This window comes from Myzus persicae, unplaced genomic scaffold, assembly GCF_001856785.1.
Source record: "Myzus persicae strain clone G006 unplaced genomic scaffold, MPER_G0061.0, whole genome shotgun sequence".
Lineage (NCBI taxonomy): Eukaryota > Metazoa > Arthropoda > Insecta > Hemiptera > Aphididae > Myzus > Myzus persicae.
Genome location: NW_019100969.1, coordinates 109,566 through 126,899, shown reverse-complemented (window position 1 = coordinate 126,899; position 17,334 = coordinate 109,566). Strand labels below are relative to the sequence as shown.

At 32.1% G+C, this 17,334-nt stretch overlaps 1 protein-coding gene across 2 annotated transcripts in view; it reads left to right on the top strand.

Moving 5' to 3' along the window:
• LOC111027086 (octopamine receptor beta-3R-like) overlaps positions 1-17,334 on the top strand; it is a 162,996-nt gene that overhangs the window by 37,302 nt on the left and 108,360 nt on the right. For both annotated transcript variants that reach the window (XM_022305309.1, XM_022305310.1), the window contains exon 2: positions 14,967-16,025. In XM_022305309.1, coding sequence (XP_022161001.1) covers positions 15,136-16,025 — 890 coding nt within the window. In that variant the 5' untranslated portion in view covers positions 14,967-15,135. The remainder of the gene's footprint in view (positions 1-14,966; positions 16,026-17,334) is intronic.

Genomic DNA, 17,334 nt, shown 5'->3' with positions numbered 1-17,334 from the left:
AATACGTCTGAAAGTATATGCAAATAAGGATTTAATCATTCGATGGTAAAGGGTTCGTGTGATGTGTGGGAGGTCGCTAAATGCTAATGGTGTTTCATATGCAAATTCAAAGCTCTAATGACTCGCTCCTCGTCGGCGTATACCTCTGTCTGTGTTCCTGTTTTGTAATATATTATATTCTTTTCTTCGATCGTTGTTCCAGTGGTGTGTACATTTTTTCACGTGTAAATTATGCCATCGCTAGCAAAGAAGACGCGTGGTACCGGTGGTATTTTTTACCAGTTATACCGTGATTCAACCTGTTTATATTCTGCTCCATCGGAATATACATGTAGAATATTAAATTATTTTTGAGTTTTTACAAAAGGTATTATCCTCCAAGAATATTTTTTTTTTAATTTTGAGCTATCAATCATACTTATTATTCATCAAATGTATAAATAAAAATAATAACTGTCGACTCATGACTTTGTACTAAAGGCGATAAACCAATCATACCTTCATAATATTCGATGCGAAATACACTACGGATATTTTAAAAGATACTGCGAGGAGAAAATGTTTGCTTGCATTTTTACTTGTTTGTTTGATAGACTATAAAAATAAAATAAGAATGTATCTATAATAATATTATATAAATATTATATATTATATTTATTTTTTATTTATATTTAAGTTACTTTTGAAATAATCTAATGAACTACAATAATTTATATTTTTTTAAACTTTATTTTTTTATATACTTAAAATACCTACTTGTTAGTTGTTGAATATTATGAATTATGATTAATATAATTGTATAAAATAATAATAACGGTCTTGTGCTAAAGTGTACCGAAGAACACCCTATTACTAGATAAACATAACTTAATAGGTTATAGTTTATTCATCTACGTAATATTAAATTTGTTCAAAACCGGACTACTTCACTATTGTACTTATTTTCAAACTAACCTTTGAAAAAATGTATGTTATATATTTAATATTTTAATGACAAGACTTTTTGTGATTTTCATGCTATTTTTAAAGATTTTTTCATTTGAATCATGCATTTTGTAGTGTTGATAAAAAAATTGAGGCTAGGTCAAAAAGCTTGACGATTTCATAGATGGTTCCTCGTAAGTTTTTCTTGTAGCAACCTAGAAGTATAGGAAAACATGAAATGTACAATTATTTCTTATAAATGTATATTCTACTATACTGCAACCGACGAGTGCGCCGCAAAGAGTTTTCAGATAAGAAAATCCGAAAAATTCGAACAGTTTCATTTTAAAAGTCTCGATGTTTGAAGTGCTCTACCATATCTAAATCATATATTTATATACTGTATAAACGATAAATAGCAGCTTACTTGTAAAAATAACACTCAAATCCTTTCTTTACAGAATTTAAAGTGACTCAAGGTGATAAATATAATAATTGAAAAATAATGGAATATTAAGGCACGTGAAATAAATTGGAAAACGTATTGAAACATTTATAGTATAAGGCCAAATTTAATACACCACCAGACTACAAATCGATTTAAATTATTTTGAGTTCTTGAAACCATAGAATAATATACATATGGTATACTCTATAATTTAAATTTTGGAATATAATTTAACATTACCAGCACATAACATAATGTATTTATAGAAGTGGAAAATATTTCTTATGCCATAATAAATAACCGATTTTTCAATCTAACCAGAAATAAACAAAACAAAAAATTCAAGTGTCTTATTTTAAGGGAAAATTCATGGTCATGCGTGAGATACTCTTTTTTAAAGATTGAAATATGAATTCCGGGAATCAAAGTAGCTTATGATACTCCACGAGTTCCAATGAATCTATTAATTTAACTCATAACTATTAGTGCAGCCTCATTCTCGTCTCTAAATAATATACAAACATAAATTCATAGACTCGTTTATAACTTTAATATAATATGCGTGTGTACATAGAAGATATACTCACTAATCTAAAAAAACAACTTAGGAGCCAATTAAAAAAAATTATTATTTGTTCACGGTTGAAAAGTCACTGCGAACTGAACGACATAATAAATCGTTAAAATTTAAATTATTGTTCTTATTATTTTTTGCGCAGTAATTAGCGTTTGTGTAATGAAAGAACAAAGTACATGGTACGTATTATGTTTTATTTTCAAATCACGTTTAGTTCGATTCCAGTCCGTATTTATTCAAGTTGAAAGAATTCATTGTTTAACTTATTTTCTGGTAATGACTATGCTGGGTAGCTCGAAATACACCCTGTTACCCTTAGTAATTACTTTTTCCACAATAAACACATTAGACGAAAATGCAACTCTGTTAAATGTTTAATATATTATTTATTTTTCGAATTAATAATGACTATACAATCTCTATAATAAAACAATTATAGTATGTGAAGAGTATGTTTATATACATTATAAATATCGTTTTTTTAATATTATAAGAGTAAATATTCTTATAATACCTAAAATAGTATTATTATTTTAAAATAAAATAAATTTGACCATCGTATTGGAAATATTATTTTTAATATCTTTTTTGGCGTTATCTGACTTCTTGGACTGTGAAGTTTTGTTCTATTTACTGCAGATATAGATAAAATCATTTTCATTCGTTAAAACTAATATTGCGTTCTTGTGAAGATAAATTTTTCGTACAGGTATGATTCGAAAAAAACAATGCTCCGTCACATTTCATTAGATTAAACTAACTCTCTGTACTCCCTCATTAATAACGCCCATCATTTTCCAGGAACTTGATTTTGATCTCTTAAATCCATTGAAATTGCCAGTTGTGCATACTCAACCAAGTGTCTCATTTCGTGATAACGATAGTTCCTGAGAGGGTGGGAGGATGAGCAGAATGAAAGCAGATCCTTAGGCATTAATTTTTATCAACTGGGATTTCAGACCATCATTTAGTGAATAAAGGTTCATTCTTATACGGAACAAATAAACAAAACGATTTCACAGTAAATATGCACCAACTTGATATACAATTTATAATTAACACAATTCACGTGCATCTATACGAAGCTATAGGACCCTATGCTGATACACAAAACATAATAACTTTAAAAAAAAAAAAATTGAAATGTATAATTTAATTTAATTTAAATTCATAACAATATATTCTATTATTGTAAGCTAATAATAACCTTGTAATTAATACTGTAACAAAAAAAAAATTCAAGTGCATGGATTTGTCTTAATAGACTAATCGATTTCATAAATGTGAACCAACTCATAATAAAATTTCTTAATATCGAAATAAAATTTCTAGTGGAAATCACACCCCACCCAAATTAATTCAATGTTAGTCAACATCAAGCCCTCTTTTTATTTGTGGTATGTCTTTAGATAAAAGTAACACAATTATAAATTGATATAAAGATCGATGAAACTTCCAAGTACATTTAAGTTGGAAAAATCACTGTAACAAAAAAAAACTAAATATAAGCATAACGCACTTATAAAACTTTTAGTCATTACTCATTTTATCAACTTTTAGATTCTAAGCGGAGCAATGAATATTATATAGTTTTTACAATGATATTATCAGTGTTTTTCCAACAAACGGAAAGAAATTATAACAGGATTGTCTGCAAATGTAGCAAGATAAGTGTCATTCACGTGTGTGTTTTTGTATTCAGGGGAGGGGTGGGAGAGAATGTTGCTGAAAGTAAAGGGACTAAGATGCTTCCTTGGGGTATACATGCAGTAATAGGATGAATGATCGATATTTCTTCCACAAAGCGTACAGCAAAGGTGCGTTGTTTTTATCTGCATTTTAAAAATAAAACCGTCGAGATGAGTTTTATTCAATTGGGGAACGTAAAGTTACGTAATACATTTGTAGTTTGCGATTCGAAGTAACAAAACAATAAGAAATAATAATAACAATTTGTTTCTTCGATGGTGCTGTGGTTTTTTACGTTTCACAGGTCTATGTCGATGAATAAGCATCATCCCCTAATCGTACATTTAAGGTTCAGAAAATAGTTGATTTTGGAGTGAACACTGTAACGTATTCTAACGGGAAATAGCCTATTATACGGTCTTAACGATTGTTTACATATTTCGGGTACTATTACAGTATAATATGCAGTATAAATTGAAAAATAATACATTTACTTATATTATATTTGACTACAAATTAATATCAAAATTTTCAATATTATATTTCCACTATTTGGTGGAAATGGGAATCACGCTCTAAGAGAACATAAGATTTGATAACAATTTTCAAGTTTTTAAGGTTTAGAGGATGGAGTTAAGTAAATATCTTGTACACTATATAGTATGTAGCCCAAAATCGAATAGTTCGTTGGAGTTGCTTTGGGTGTCAAACATTCAGTGCTAATACAAATTCGACCAACATTTTATAATCATATTTTTGTAGTCAAAAATATATTATGAACTTTCTATAATTCCTACGGATTGGCCATTAGTATTATTAACCAAAGTATTGTTTTAATTAATTTATCCATACGAGTATATGACTGGCCAATCCATTATCGTATTATATTATTAGTGTTTTCATTTGCTTGAATATTAGGTATCAGCCAATTTTGATTAGATATGTCATTTAATAATAATATGCTAAATAGAGATCCAATGTTTTAATTCTGTCCATTATTATGTGTCCTTGATTCAGAAATTTAATAATACATAAATATAATGTTATATTTATGATCATAAATATTTTATTTATAGCTTATAAGCTCACGATTAGAAAGAATCAAAAATTTCCTTTATACCTACAGTATTTATTGAATACTTTATATACAAAAATAGTATTTAAAATAGTGTAAAAAAGAAAAAATACTTAGTCGAATAATGCTGGTTTGTATAAAAAAAAGTAATTTCCAAATCAAAATATTACAGTTTATATTTTTCTGTGAAATTCAAACTGTGATGATATTTGTTTTAGATTCTGAGCGATGAATGTATTGGTTTTACTGTCGTTTGTTTCATATTTTCTTATTTTTCGTGTCTTTTCGTTTTGGAGAAAAAATACTCCAATCTTAAATATTAAGAGTGGTTCGTGCTATTAAATTTGATTTTGTTGGTGTTTTGGGGAGTTTAAGTAAACAATTAGTAAAACCAATAAACATTTGGGAGAATCTAACAAAAACAGCGATTATTAACACATTATGAGTTTTTGTCAAAATCAATTTCGTTTTTTTGTTGTAATTCAAAAAGCTCTAATAAAAGTTCTTCATAAGTAGCTCATACAGGAATTTAAAAATATCAAAAAATTCAAAAAATTACCATTTTTATTTATTACTAGAGTCTGTAGTTCGAAGTTTGAGGATATTGGATTGAGTAACTAGAAACGTCAAGTTAAAATACCTGACGGGCATTTTAAAATTATTTTGTACGTAAAAATACATTGAGTTGGCATAATCTCTAATCTGAACAAAAATATAATAGTTTCAAAATATCACAATATGAAAAATAACAAATTCCCGGTCCTACTTATCAAACTACCCTCCACACCGATTAATATCTAAAAACTGCTCAGCAGGAAGAAGCGAAACGTTTCTGTGAGAGGTTCAACGTTCGCCTATGCACTCATACTAACATTTTAATCCATTACTTATCAATCAACGCAACTCCTGGTAATCTCCAAGATCCCCTGAAGTGAAAATGATGTAGAGATTTGTTAAACTAATAAATAATATAAATATAAATAAAAATAATAATAAAAAAAACAAATAGTAAGTGCCATCAATGAGTGTAATCTTTCATCCAGTTTTTCAAGTAAAATAATTCAAATTGCAATTACATACTATTAGTACTTGCAAGTGCAGTAGCTTTTGTAAGAAAAAAATTTTTTACACTTTAGAATTGAAATATTAGTAAAAAAAATAGAAGTTAAGTAGTTCACTGTGCAGTCTAGGTTGGAAAAAAATTTAAGCGAAGCCCTATACATACTACGAGAGTTTAAATGTCACAGTTTGATATAGGTCATTCGATATTTATAAGAAAATAACGATTTTTCACTTATTTATTTAAATTTAATTTAAAAATATTCACTGTATAATCATGAAATATCCCACTGTTTTTTCAATCATCATTTTATTTCTATATGTTTAAAATAAAATGTTTTAAATATTTAAAATATAACATAAAGATATTTTAAAAAAATATTAAAATAATAATATACAGCGTATTCTTTAATAGTTGTTTTAATACCAATTTAAAAATATTAAGAATTCAAATGATACTTTTATTTAAGCGTTAGAAGTACAATTGTTTACAAAATTCGTTAAAAACATTAAAATTAGCAATTTAGGGCATTATTATGGTTGTATTATATTCATAAAGAATTATTTAAAGACATGGAAAAAAACCATTTTACGGGCTTTTCAAGTTTGAATATTGAAGTAAAAATAACGATTTTTCCTCTTAAAATTTTAATTATTTCATTTAATTCCAAAAATATAAATCATAAATACTTAAAAGTGTTAGGTATATACATTATATACTTATTAGTTGTTTCCCAATACACATCATTTTCAAAATATTTATAATAATTTATAGTTATTTATTTTACGAATTTATTTATACCATTATTCTTAACGTTGGTATTGACTAACAAATTAATAAAAATGAAAAATGATATAATATTTAACAATTCATTGTAAGCAAAATTAAATTTCTGCAAAAATTGGTTCAACGGTATTACATCTTAATACCAATAAATAAATAATTCATAGTTACTGGAATTTCCCAATTTTAACAAACGCCTTCGGGGTGATGGGGGGAGGCATCCCAATGTAAATAATAAGATTAAAATTTAAAATCTGTTACCAGAAAACACACTCAATATTGATCATTGAAGCTGTTTTACTGATCTAAAAGGTATTAGAAAAAAAAACACATAATTATAAACAAACATACACTCAGAATCAAAAAAAAAATGTATGTGTTCAATTATAAATAACATTATGCATATGCACATATTAAACTAGTATGTGTTGTGTAGTTTAAATTGGATCTAGTTGGTACTTCAGGGGAACAAAAGTAAAAAATTCCCAGCACTGGTCTGAACAAGCCGGAAAAACTAATACAGAATAGCGAGGATATTTATGGAACATCAGTTTTTGACAAAATCAATTTTGTTTTTTTTTTTTTGTAATTCAAAAATAAATTATAGTAGAGATTTGAAATATTCAAATTAGTATTTTCTGTTTATTATTATTTTATTATTTCAAAAATATTTTGGCATTTTGAGCTATTTATGGACGTTCAAAATTGTTTTTTTTTTCTAATTATGCTGATAATGTATTTTGTTTCTAAGACCTTTACATTTTAATACATTTTCTAATATTAGGTTGTTTTTAAGTTGTTCTGACAGAAGTTAAAAAATATAGAATGATAATAATTTTTAAAATTTTGTTAATTATTAAAGTTTGAATGTCTAATTTTAACGAAGTTTGATATTAAAACGTAAATAGCCATTTTATACGTCATCAAACGGTATTAGTTATTTTGTTGTAACTCTAAAAGTCACTGTCATCGATTGGATATAATATTCTTAAGGTTATACTTAACTATTGATTATGGTACTCTGTAGCTATCATTTTTCAATTTTCAACATGATATCGCATTATCGTATTTTATTACTAAGTCCTCTGTCCTCATTTTACTTACATTCCTTTTTTACTGTCCGAATTGCGAGTATAATAATAATATGTAGGTACATGGTAAACACGAGGAATGGACAACTTTTCTCACTCGATTTGTTTTTAAAATATACTATAGAATATAAGAATAATAATCGTAATAATAAAACCTTTTCGATCGCTCGAGCGTGTAAAGGCCGACCGATCAAACCTTATTATTATAATAATCGTCGGCAGTTCCGATTGTTTTTACCCGCACACGACGACGGCGACGTCGATTTTGAACGACCGTCGACGAATTCAAAGACAATAGACTTTGGGTCCGTTTTTGAACATTACATACCGTATACCTATACTCGCGCATGTACAGGCGCTTAAACGTATACCCAATAATACCATGTCGAACGCGACCATAAACCTTAATCCGTTATCATGATAAATTTATTTTTTCTCATTTACCCATGACGTACATAATAGAATATCGTACACAATTCATGATATACAGCCTACCTACGTCACGACAATAATCAGCGATTGTTACACCCATAAGAGTTCTGCTTGGACTACGGTGGACTGCGGTGGATGATAAACAATAATTTATCGTTCTTGGTGCGCACTCGGCCGATGATGAGAGACGGTCGCTGGACGTGCAAATAATAAAAGCCACAGCGCGTACATAATTTATCGCTGACACATACCGCGCTGGTGTGAATTGAAATTATTCAGCCGTGATACTTCGCGACAAATTCTCCGTCGGCTTCCATTGCCAAAATATCGCACGGCTTGGTGAGGGTCTAGGCAGTAGTCTATATAAAGTACCGTGACACATTAACCATGACTTTCCATGATATTGTGCGTTATTACGTCTATTAATTATACATAATATTTTCTTCTATTTATACATTTCCGTTGCTCATTCATCGCGCGGCGCATATTATAAGTGATTCGCAATCGAGCCGTGTGTGTGTGTGTGTGTGTGTGTGTGTGTGTGTGTGTGTGTGTGTGTGCGCGCATAATTACCATATTAATGTGTAGGAACATCGACGAAAGTTAATCCTAACCGGGGAGTCGCAACTTTTTCAATCAAATATCGTGGAAATTGGGAGGTTTTCACAACAAATCGGTTTTATAGCAACAGAAAACGACCGTAAGGCGTGTGGGTATTCCGGCTGATCGAAAATATTGCTCGCGTATAAGATGGTTTTTCGATTTCAACACGTTTCGGTGACACGTAACGTATTTAATGTTGCAGCAAACAACAATTGCAACGGTATTTAATTAATTTTTTACCGTCCATTTGCCGGGTTTAGATTTTATTGTAAATCGAATACCATGGCAGCTACCGCCGACTGATTGATATCGCATAAGGCAATAACAGTTCAATTCAATTGGATTTTTTTTTTATATTAAAACGATACGTCCTTTATATTCGCGACGACTTTTGATCGACCATAACGTCATTTTTCACGAGAAAAAAAAAATTCAACGTGATGAATATGTCCGAGCGTAATAATACTACTATATATACGTTATATATAGGTAGGTACCTGCGCATACATATTTATTATGATATTGTTGACACTCTCCACACCGTGTCAGGTATAATATTACTTTTTCGAATATTAATTTGATGAACGCGTGTTTGATTTACGATAGGAACCACTTCATGACAGCGTGTCGGTAGCCGATTAAAGTTTTCCACGAGTCACTGCAGCAGCAGTATAGGTAGGTATGTGTTTTGGCACTTATTAATGTAACATATTATATGCATCTCTTGAGGGAATTTACGTAAATTACACCGACGCGGTTATGTGGGTTATTTTCTTCGGTATAGGTATGACTCTGACTCGCTATAATAATAATCATAATAATAATATATAATACTCACACATACACACACACACACACACACATATATATAGGTATTATATACACCGCGTTCGTGTATATAACCGTATATACGTCACGCACACACGCCCTGTATATTATATATATATATCACTTTAGATTATTCGGATATCCGAATGAACAACATACCTCACATGTGAGCAAGTAATAATTTAGCGTGTGTATTATAACCGTCGAGTGTAGACGCAATATGAATACAATATTATGTACTCGGTGGTATAAGTTTGGCGAGAGGACTTTCGCACTTCTAGGTAAGTACGAAAGAAACAATCCACCGTAATGTATTATTTTGTAGTGTGAATATTATAATAATAATAGTGAGAGGAAGAAGCAGAAAGAGAAGAATATCGTTACGTGCATTTTATGAGATTACATTCGAAACTATATGATACAAACTGAAAACAAAACAATTATACCTAGAGTCGCCGGCGCATTAGATAATAATTATTGTGAATTGTAATAAGTCATTGTTATTGATATAACTAGCAAACCAAACTTAACTACAATAATTATGATGTTCAATAGTACTTTCACTCCAACAGGTGTATAAGAACATAATAGGTATGCTTATATAGTTCATTTTTAATTTTAAAAAAAATGTCATAATATATTACCTGGCATAGTTACCAATTCAGCTATCAACTGAATAAGTTATTCAAACCATAAACGCTTCCATTGTATTATATTTTATAGTATCTACTCTCTTGAAAATAAAAAAAATATATAACCCTTAAACTTACAAAATTTAAATTTTTAGGTGAAAATAAGAAATGTATATTATATTATGGTTTTAAACAATGCAAATAAGGTTATTGGCTATGTAATATGCATACTTTCTGAGTATAACATTATTACGAATAAATAATTGACATTTCGTTTATTTTTTTCTAACTGAATTCGAAATATTAAACGAATTTTGTCTGTTGATTTTACAGTGATAATAAAAAAAGTGTATTACAGTGGGCGTTATATTAAGACTGAATTTCATTTTATCTTAGCTAATAATAAAATGATATAAAATATTCATTCAAGTTTCACAGCATTGCGTGTAAACCATATTTTAAGAATTTGAACATTCAAATGTACGTTTTTGAATTGTATATAATATTTTCAAAGTAATTATGATAAATTATTATCGAAACTACATATACCTATATAATATCCTAATAAATATATAAACTAACTTGTTTATCTCTAGGTAGTACCGCTTTGAGTGATTGCAGTTGTATTGATGCGGTAAACCAAAAACCCGACTCAAAGCTTAATAGTATACCTATTATGATATAAATATAATAAAAGTACTTCTATAATGATTTAATAGATGCAACTCTTTCGGAAAAAATGAATTCAACTTACCGTATAACTAATAGTAAAATAAATAACTGAAATAGCAAAATAATTAATATAATATAATACAATATACTTAGTAATAATATAGGCTTACAGACTGTCTTCGCTCAGAATTGTTTTTCGTAGGTATTCAATTATTTTATCATTGAAATCGTTCAATTAATATTTTGACAAATACATAACAACGACTTACTCAATGACGGAGTGCACTCGACACGACCTGCTGTACTGCACCAGAGTGGTTACTTACTTACTCACTTTTTCTAAAATTTGATAAGGATAAAAGTTATTGAATTTGCATATAGTCAGTTAATAATATCGATCAGTAATTTCTATTAAGGCAAACAAAGCGATTAAGTTTTAATTTTCTTGTTTCACAAATATTATTATCCTCTTGCCTCTTCTTATAATTTTAATTTCTTGAGTAATTTGTATTCAATTTTGATTCTATAATGACTAATGATTTGTTTTTCAATCAATTTCATACGATTTATTTATATTTAGTTTTGTGATATTATTACTTGTATGCTTTTTCTGTTATTATTATTCATATGATTTTTTCATTATTATTATTATTATTTGTACTACTGTTGCATACAACTGATGTGTTTTTGATTCATTAATCATTAAATCTATTCAACGATCGCTTGATATATTATTATGATATTGTACATAATACGTTCAGATACGTACCTATTTAGTTGATGACCTGTCAACGACAAATAAAAATAAATGAGAATATTATACTTAGATATACGACATATTTTTTTTTTTTTTTTATTGATCTTAAGCTTCGGCAACTGAGGCCATTAGCTGTAGTAGGATTAGTATTGTAGGTTTGTTTGTATTGTATATTTTGGGACGGTAGGGGGGAACACGTGTGTGTTTGTTTTTGGCAGAATTTCGAATGGGGCACCCGTAGGTTTCTGCCATGCCCCGGGGGTGGGGGATGGCAGCACTTGTTCTCCGGTCACCGCGACTTGTCCGGAGAAAAATGCCGCCCGGTAGCCGAGGATCGAACCGCGACCGGCTGCGTCGCAGCGGACGCGTCAGACCACTCGGTCACCTCATCCCCCTATACGACATATTATAATCATCCTTTACTCTTTAGTTTATTGAACAACGAATATTTCTTTAGTAGGATTATTATAATCAAAAATATTTATTAGGTCGTAAACTTAGAACATCAATATTATACCTAACTATTAAATTTTGGATGTAGGTAGTCAATATTTTATTAATCGTCTTTACAATTCCTTTGTTTAAAAGCTATTTCACACTAAAGTCCACAATAAACAGCCTTACGTGTACGTGATAAAATTTTCTTGTAATTTCGAAAAATGGCTGCTTTCTGAACCTTTTAGACCCAACCACCATGGATGAAATGCATAATCAATAATATTGTATTCTTGTACATGATTATACAAATCATTGTTATTACTTTAACATTCAAAAATTCAAATCTTAAATAATAAAATAATAAAATATGTATCTGCGTTTTGGAAGTTACACATATTTTTTTTTTGTATTACAATCACTTTTCCATGTAATATTTTCTATGGATAATTTGGGGTGCGTAACAATAAAATCAATGAATTCCATTATAATCTCACTCAAATTTAATCAATATATATTGTACAAGATACTTTGAGATAGGGTTAGCGGTATTGAAATTTGCAACCGGTATTACGGTATTAAATTCGGTACTAGCATGAAACGGTATACCGTAATACCGATATATACCGAAAAGCTGAAAAACCATAATACCGGAAAACTGAAAAACAATGAAATGATTTGCTGAGGGAGTAAACAATTTTTAAAAATAACATTATATTATAATACATGTCATATTATATTTATTATTTCATTAAATAGATGGTGTCGCAAAGAAACTAACTTATTAAAAAAAAAAATAACACAGTGTAGGTCGTAGATGTATTTTTTTTCAATTTATATGGAGACATACACGTTTTAATTTTTTTTTTTTTTTTTATATCATATTATTACGGCGATTAAAATAATAAGGGTCTTTCCTTTTTTAATGAGACAAGATGGACGAAGGAGTACCTAAAAACTGTCACCAAGCGGTACTACGGTATTATGGTTTTCTGGTATGTACCGATATTACCCGTTGCAGCGGTATTTGAGCAAAAACCAGTATACCGGGTAACTGGTATACCGGTATTGACGGTTTGCCGAAAAAACCGTCAACCCTACATTGAGATATAAGATTTCTATTATAGGTACTTTAATACAGTGCTGGACGGCTTCTAATAGTGATATCACGTAATTGACTATTTCAGATTTGAAACAAAACTATTGGTTTATTTATGTGTTTGTTGATCACTTTTTAGAATAACCTAAAAGCTAAAATAAATGGATACGCTAAGATTTCATTTTAAGATGTATCGAAATTCCCGGTTTCCTAGTAAATTGCATGAAAAACCAAAAACGTTACGGGAAACAAATGGATCCGTCTCGAAGTATAACCGAATCCAGTTCACCTCGGAATGTTTTCCACGAATACTTCCTGAGTAATAACAACCGCCAAGGCGTTCAAATCAAATATAATAATAATTCACCACTATCTCGGGCCGATGTGGTCGAAACTGCAGTACCATGCATTACCTTATAATATTTGAGATTCATATTGGACGGACAGTTTTCTCTTATTCCACGACAAAATGTTTATAATTTTGTTTGAACAGTTGTTTTTTTTTTCCGATGTCAGCGACAACTGTTTCAAACTAACACACACTATTCGCCCAAGAATCACGGGGCCACAATTTGCCACGACAGTAATCACAAGACTTCGCCGTAGTATTTCGCTCTTGTTCCAATTAGTAGTCTAGTTATAATAATTGTGATCTCGAAACTACAGCTGCCGCCACACGACATGCCCGACACAAGCCGGTCTGAATATTAGTATTAATTTTACTTAAATGCTCACGTGGTAAAATATAGTCACTGACATGTTATTATATATTTAGTGTTCAACAGCACGTGGGTTATACCTACGTCACGACGCTTATATAATAATTATTATAGCCGTATAGCAGTTATAATAAATTACCCAAAGCGCGTCCGATCGTATTTCTATTTTAATCTCAATCTGAGAAAACATACATTAACTTAGGTAGGTACAAATGAAATACTGTTAGGGCACATACGATAAAATATAAAATAATATCATACTCGACGATCGCTGTCCTCCGTGGTCTTGGAGTCGTAAAGACATAAAATTAAAAAATAAATATCACTTATTACTATTATAATGGTCTGAACATACATAACTTGTCTCGTCTCTGCGGTAGTGCCATCGACGGACGTGGCCATTTTCGTACGTTTTTATTTCGTTGATATAATAATTGAATTAGGTACGTGTTTTACGAACATTTTTATCGGTAGCAATCGCGCCAATCTATTATATGATTTACGAGCTAAGTGTAACAAAAACTTAAATAAATGTCATTTGGTATAGGCCATTAGGTCTCAGTGGACAGATGGATATCTGCCGTTTTCTTTGAGACTGAACGACACGCCTTAAGATATAAAAATCAGTGGGTGTATTTTCATACTACAGAAACCTCCAAAAGCGTACAACTCAAATGGGTACTCGTGTAAGTAGAGTTTCGACGGTACTGAAAAATATGAGAAATAATTTTATTTATAAAACATTCCACGACGAACTGACATTATTCAACCGTGCAGATTATTAAAAACTGTGATATTACACATTCGATTTATTTAAAACACATACGTAACAGAAGTCGACTGATTTCAGCTTGAAAAAAAATGGGTCACAGACTTATAATGATGACGGGAGGGGGGGAGGTCGGATTAGGGTTGGCTTTCGATTCTGACAGCTGATATATTAAAATAATCGGTTTATGATCGCAATCACGCAGAATTCTGCAGTTTTCTCGTTCTTTAATACGTGTTTACATTCTCCCTTCTGGACGAGAGACCGACTTGTCGTCTGACGCGAAAATAATAATATAAATAATAATTATAGGCTTATATTATAAGCTATTTGTGCACTACGGTTTGTTATAAGGTTACATTTTGCGTTTCAGGAGAAGGAGGCACCACTGACTTCTGGTAACGATCACCGCGCGCGACGCGGAGCAGCACCACCCGCACCACCCGCAGCACCGGCACCAACACGATCGGACGGAATAGCACCCGTCGGCGGGAAAACCAACACGCACGATGTGACCGCCGTCCGGGGGGCGGACGGCCACCATGGACCCGCAGATGTGGTGGTACGACACGGGATTTGTACCAGGCGGTGTGCAGATAGCTGCAGTCGTCGGTAACGGCACGTGCGGCGGAGGTGTCGGCGGCGGTGTCGGTGTCGACGGAGACGGCGGCGGCGGCGGCGGCCACAACAACAGCAGCGGCGGTGTCGGCGCAGTAGCGGCCGGTGCAGTCGGTTGCGCGATCGGACCGGACAACAAGACGACGCACACGGTGGCCGGAGACGGGACGGCCGCTATCGGCGGCGGTGGCGGCGACCTCGTCGGCGCTGGCGGGACGGCGGAAGATGTGGCCGCCGCCGTGGGCCCCGTGCTCGTCATCAAAACGGTGGCCATGTGCTCGATAATATTGTGCGCGGTGCTGGGCAACGCTCTGGTGGTGATCAGCGTGGTACGGCACCGGAAGCTCCGCATACTCACCAATTACTACGTCGTGTCGCTGGCCTTCGCCGACTTCCTGGTGGCGCTGTGCGCCATGTCGTTCAACGCCAGCGTCGAGATCACCGGCAAGTGGATGTTCGGGTACGTCATGTGTGACGTCTGGAACAGCCTGGACGTGTACTTCTCCACCGCTTCCATACTGCACCTGTGCTGCATAAGCGTGGACCGGTACTACGCCATCGTCAGCCCTCTTCAGTACCCGATCACCATGACGCAGCGCACCGTCCTGTACATGCTGCTCAACGTGTGGACGCTACCAGCGCTCATATCGTTCCTTCCGATATTTTTCGGTTGGTATACGACTGCCGAGCACCAGGCTTTCCGCCGGAAGAACCCCATGTCGTGCGTGTTCGTCGTCAACCGGTACTACGCGATCATATCGTCGTCTGTCTCGTTTTGGATACCCGGCGTCGTCATGATCGTCATGTACTACAGGTATGCATTATTATTGTTGTTGTTGATGTCTTTGTTGTTGTTGCAGTATTGTCGCGAATCGAATAAGTCCGAGTACGTGGTCGCCGCTCGGTATCCGCGGTATCAAAAGTTATGTAGTGTAATGCAGTTGTGAGGCAAGTATGGATAACGTAACGCGTATGGATCGAGATGTTGTGAGGTGAACAATAAATCAGAACACTTAACGAGTGTGGCAAAATAAGCACAAATAGCGTTGAGATTTGGAGGGAATGGTTAAAGCCGTAATATGATAATATTGAATAGGCTTTATGAAAACTAATTTAGGAAAAAGTGGGGGGAGCTATTGAAATGTTTGCACCTAAAGCCCCCCCCCCCCCATTAATTATAAAAATATATTTTTGCAGATTGGAGATGTTCGTATAAACCTATTGCTCCTTCGGTACAGGTCAGGTTAGGTTACATAATAATGAAATAACTATTTAGAGCAGTGGTGTGTCGTGTATATGTGAAAGGAAAAAACTTAGGTATACAAAAGGGCACTTAAATGCAAGATCCTACTGCTGTTTGTCCTAAAAACCATCTGAATTATTAAGCACGTATTAGCAAAATGAGCAGTAGGTTCGTACATTTTGGTTAGGTAATAAATCATATTTAGGAAGAAAATCATTAATTTACACAAGCATTACTAAAGGAAACAGATACAAAGCAAAGTACATCAACACAAACTGCAGAACAAAGGCGTGACAACAGCATCGAAGCAAAAGAAGAAGGTGAACAAATAAAAATCTTAAAATTATACCTCAAAAGAAACGAGTAACAATAAATAAAATGGCAACCGAAAAGAAATTAAACAACTTAAAGTTCTATGAAAATATATGAATTTGAACTTATTTCAATGAAAATTTAATCGATTCACATATTATGTGTACGAGTCTCTATTTGCAATACAATAAGATGTTTGCTCAAGAGTATAGCTCATGTTTAGATTTATTTAGCAACTAGAAGTTGATTATATATGTTTTCCACGATTTTATTCCGTTAGTTTTGTGTATATCCAGGATATAATGACAATAATAGTAATATTCCTAATTTAAAATTATGTGTGTGTTTTTTCTAGAACGGTGAAATAACTAAACGAGTTTTATACAATATCATATTTACAGAAGAAAAAGATCTTTGAATTGTTAATTTTAATTAATTTCAAGAAAGTTTTGAATGAAAAAACTATGAAACAATTACATTTGATTTAACTCTAAAAATTAGTCAGACAAATCTAGTTGGTTGAAATTCTGAATGGACTAAAGTTACGATGTGTGTGTGTGTGTTGTTA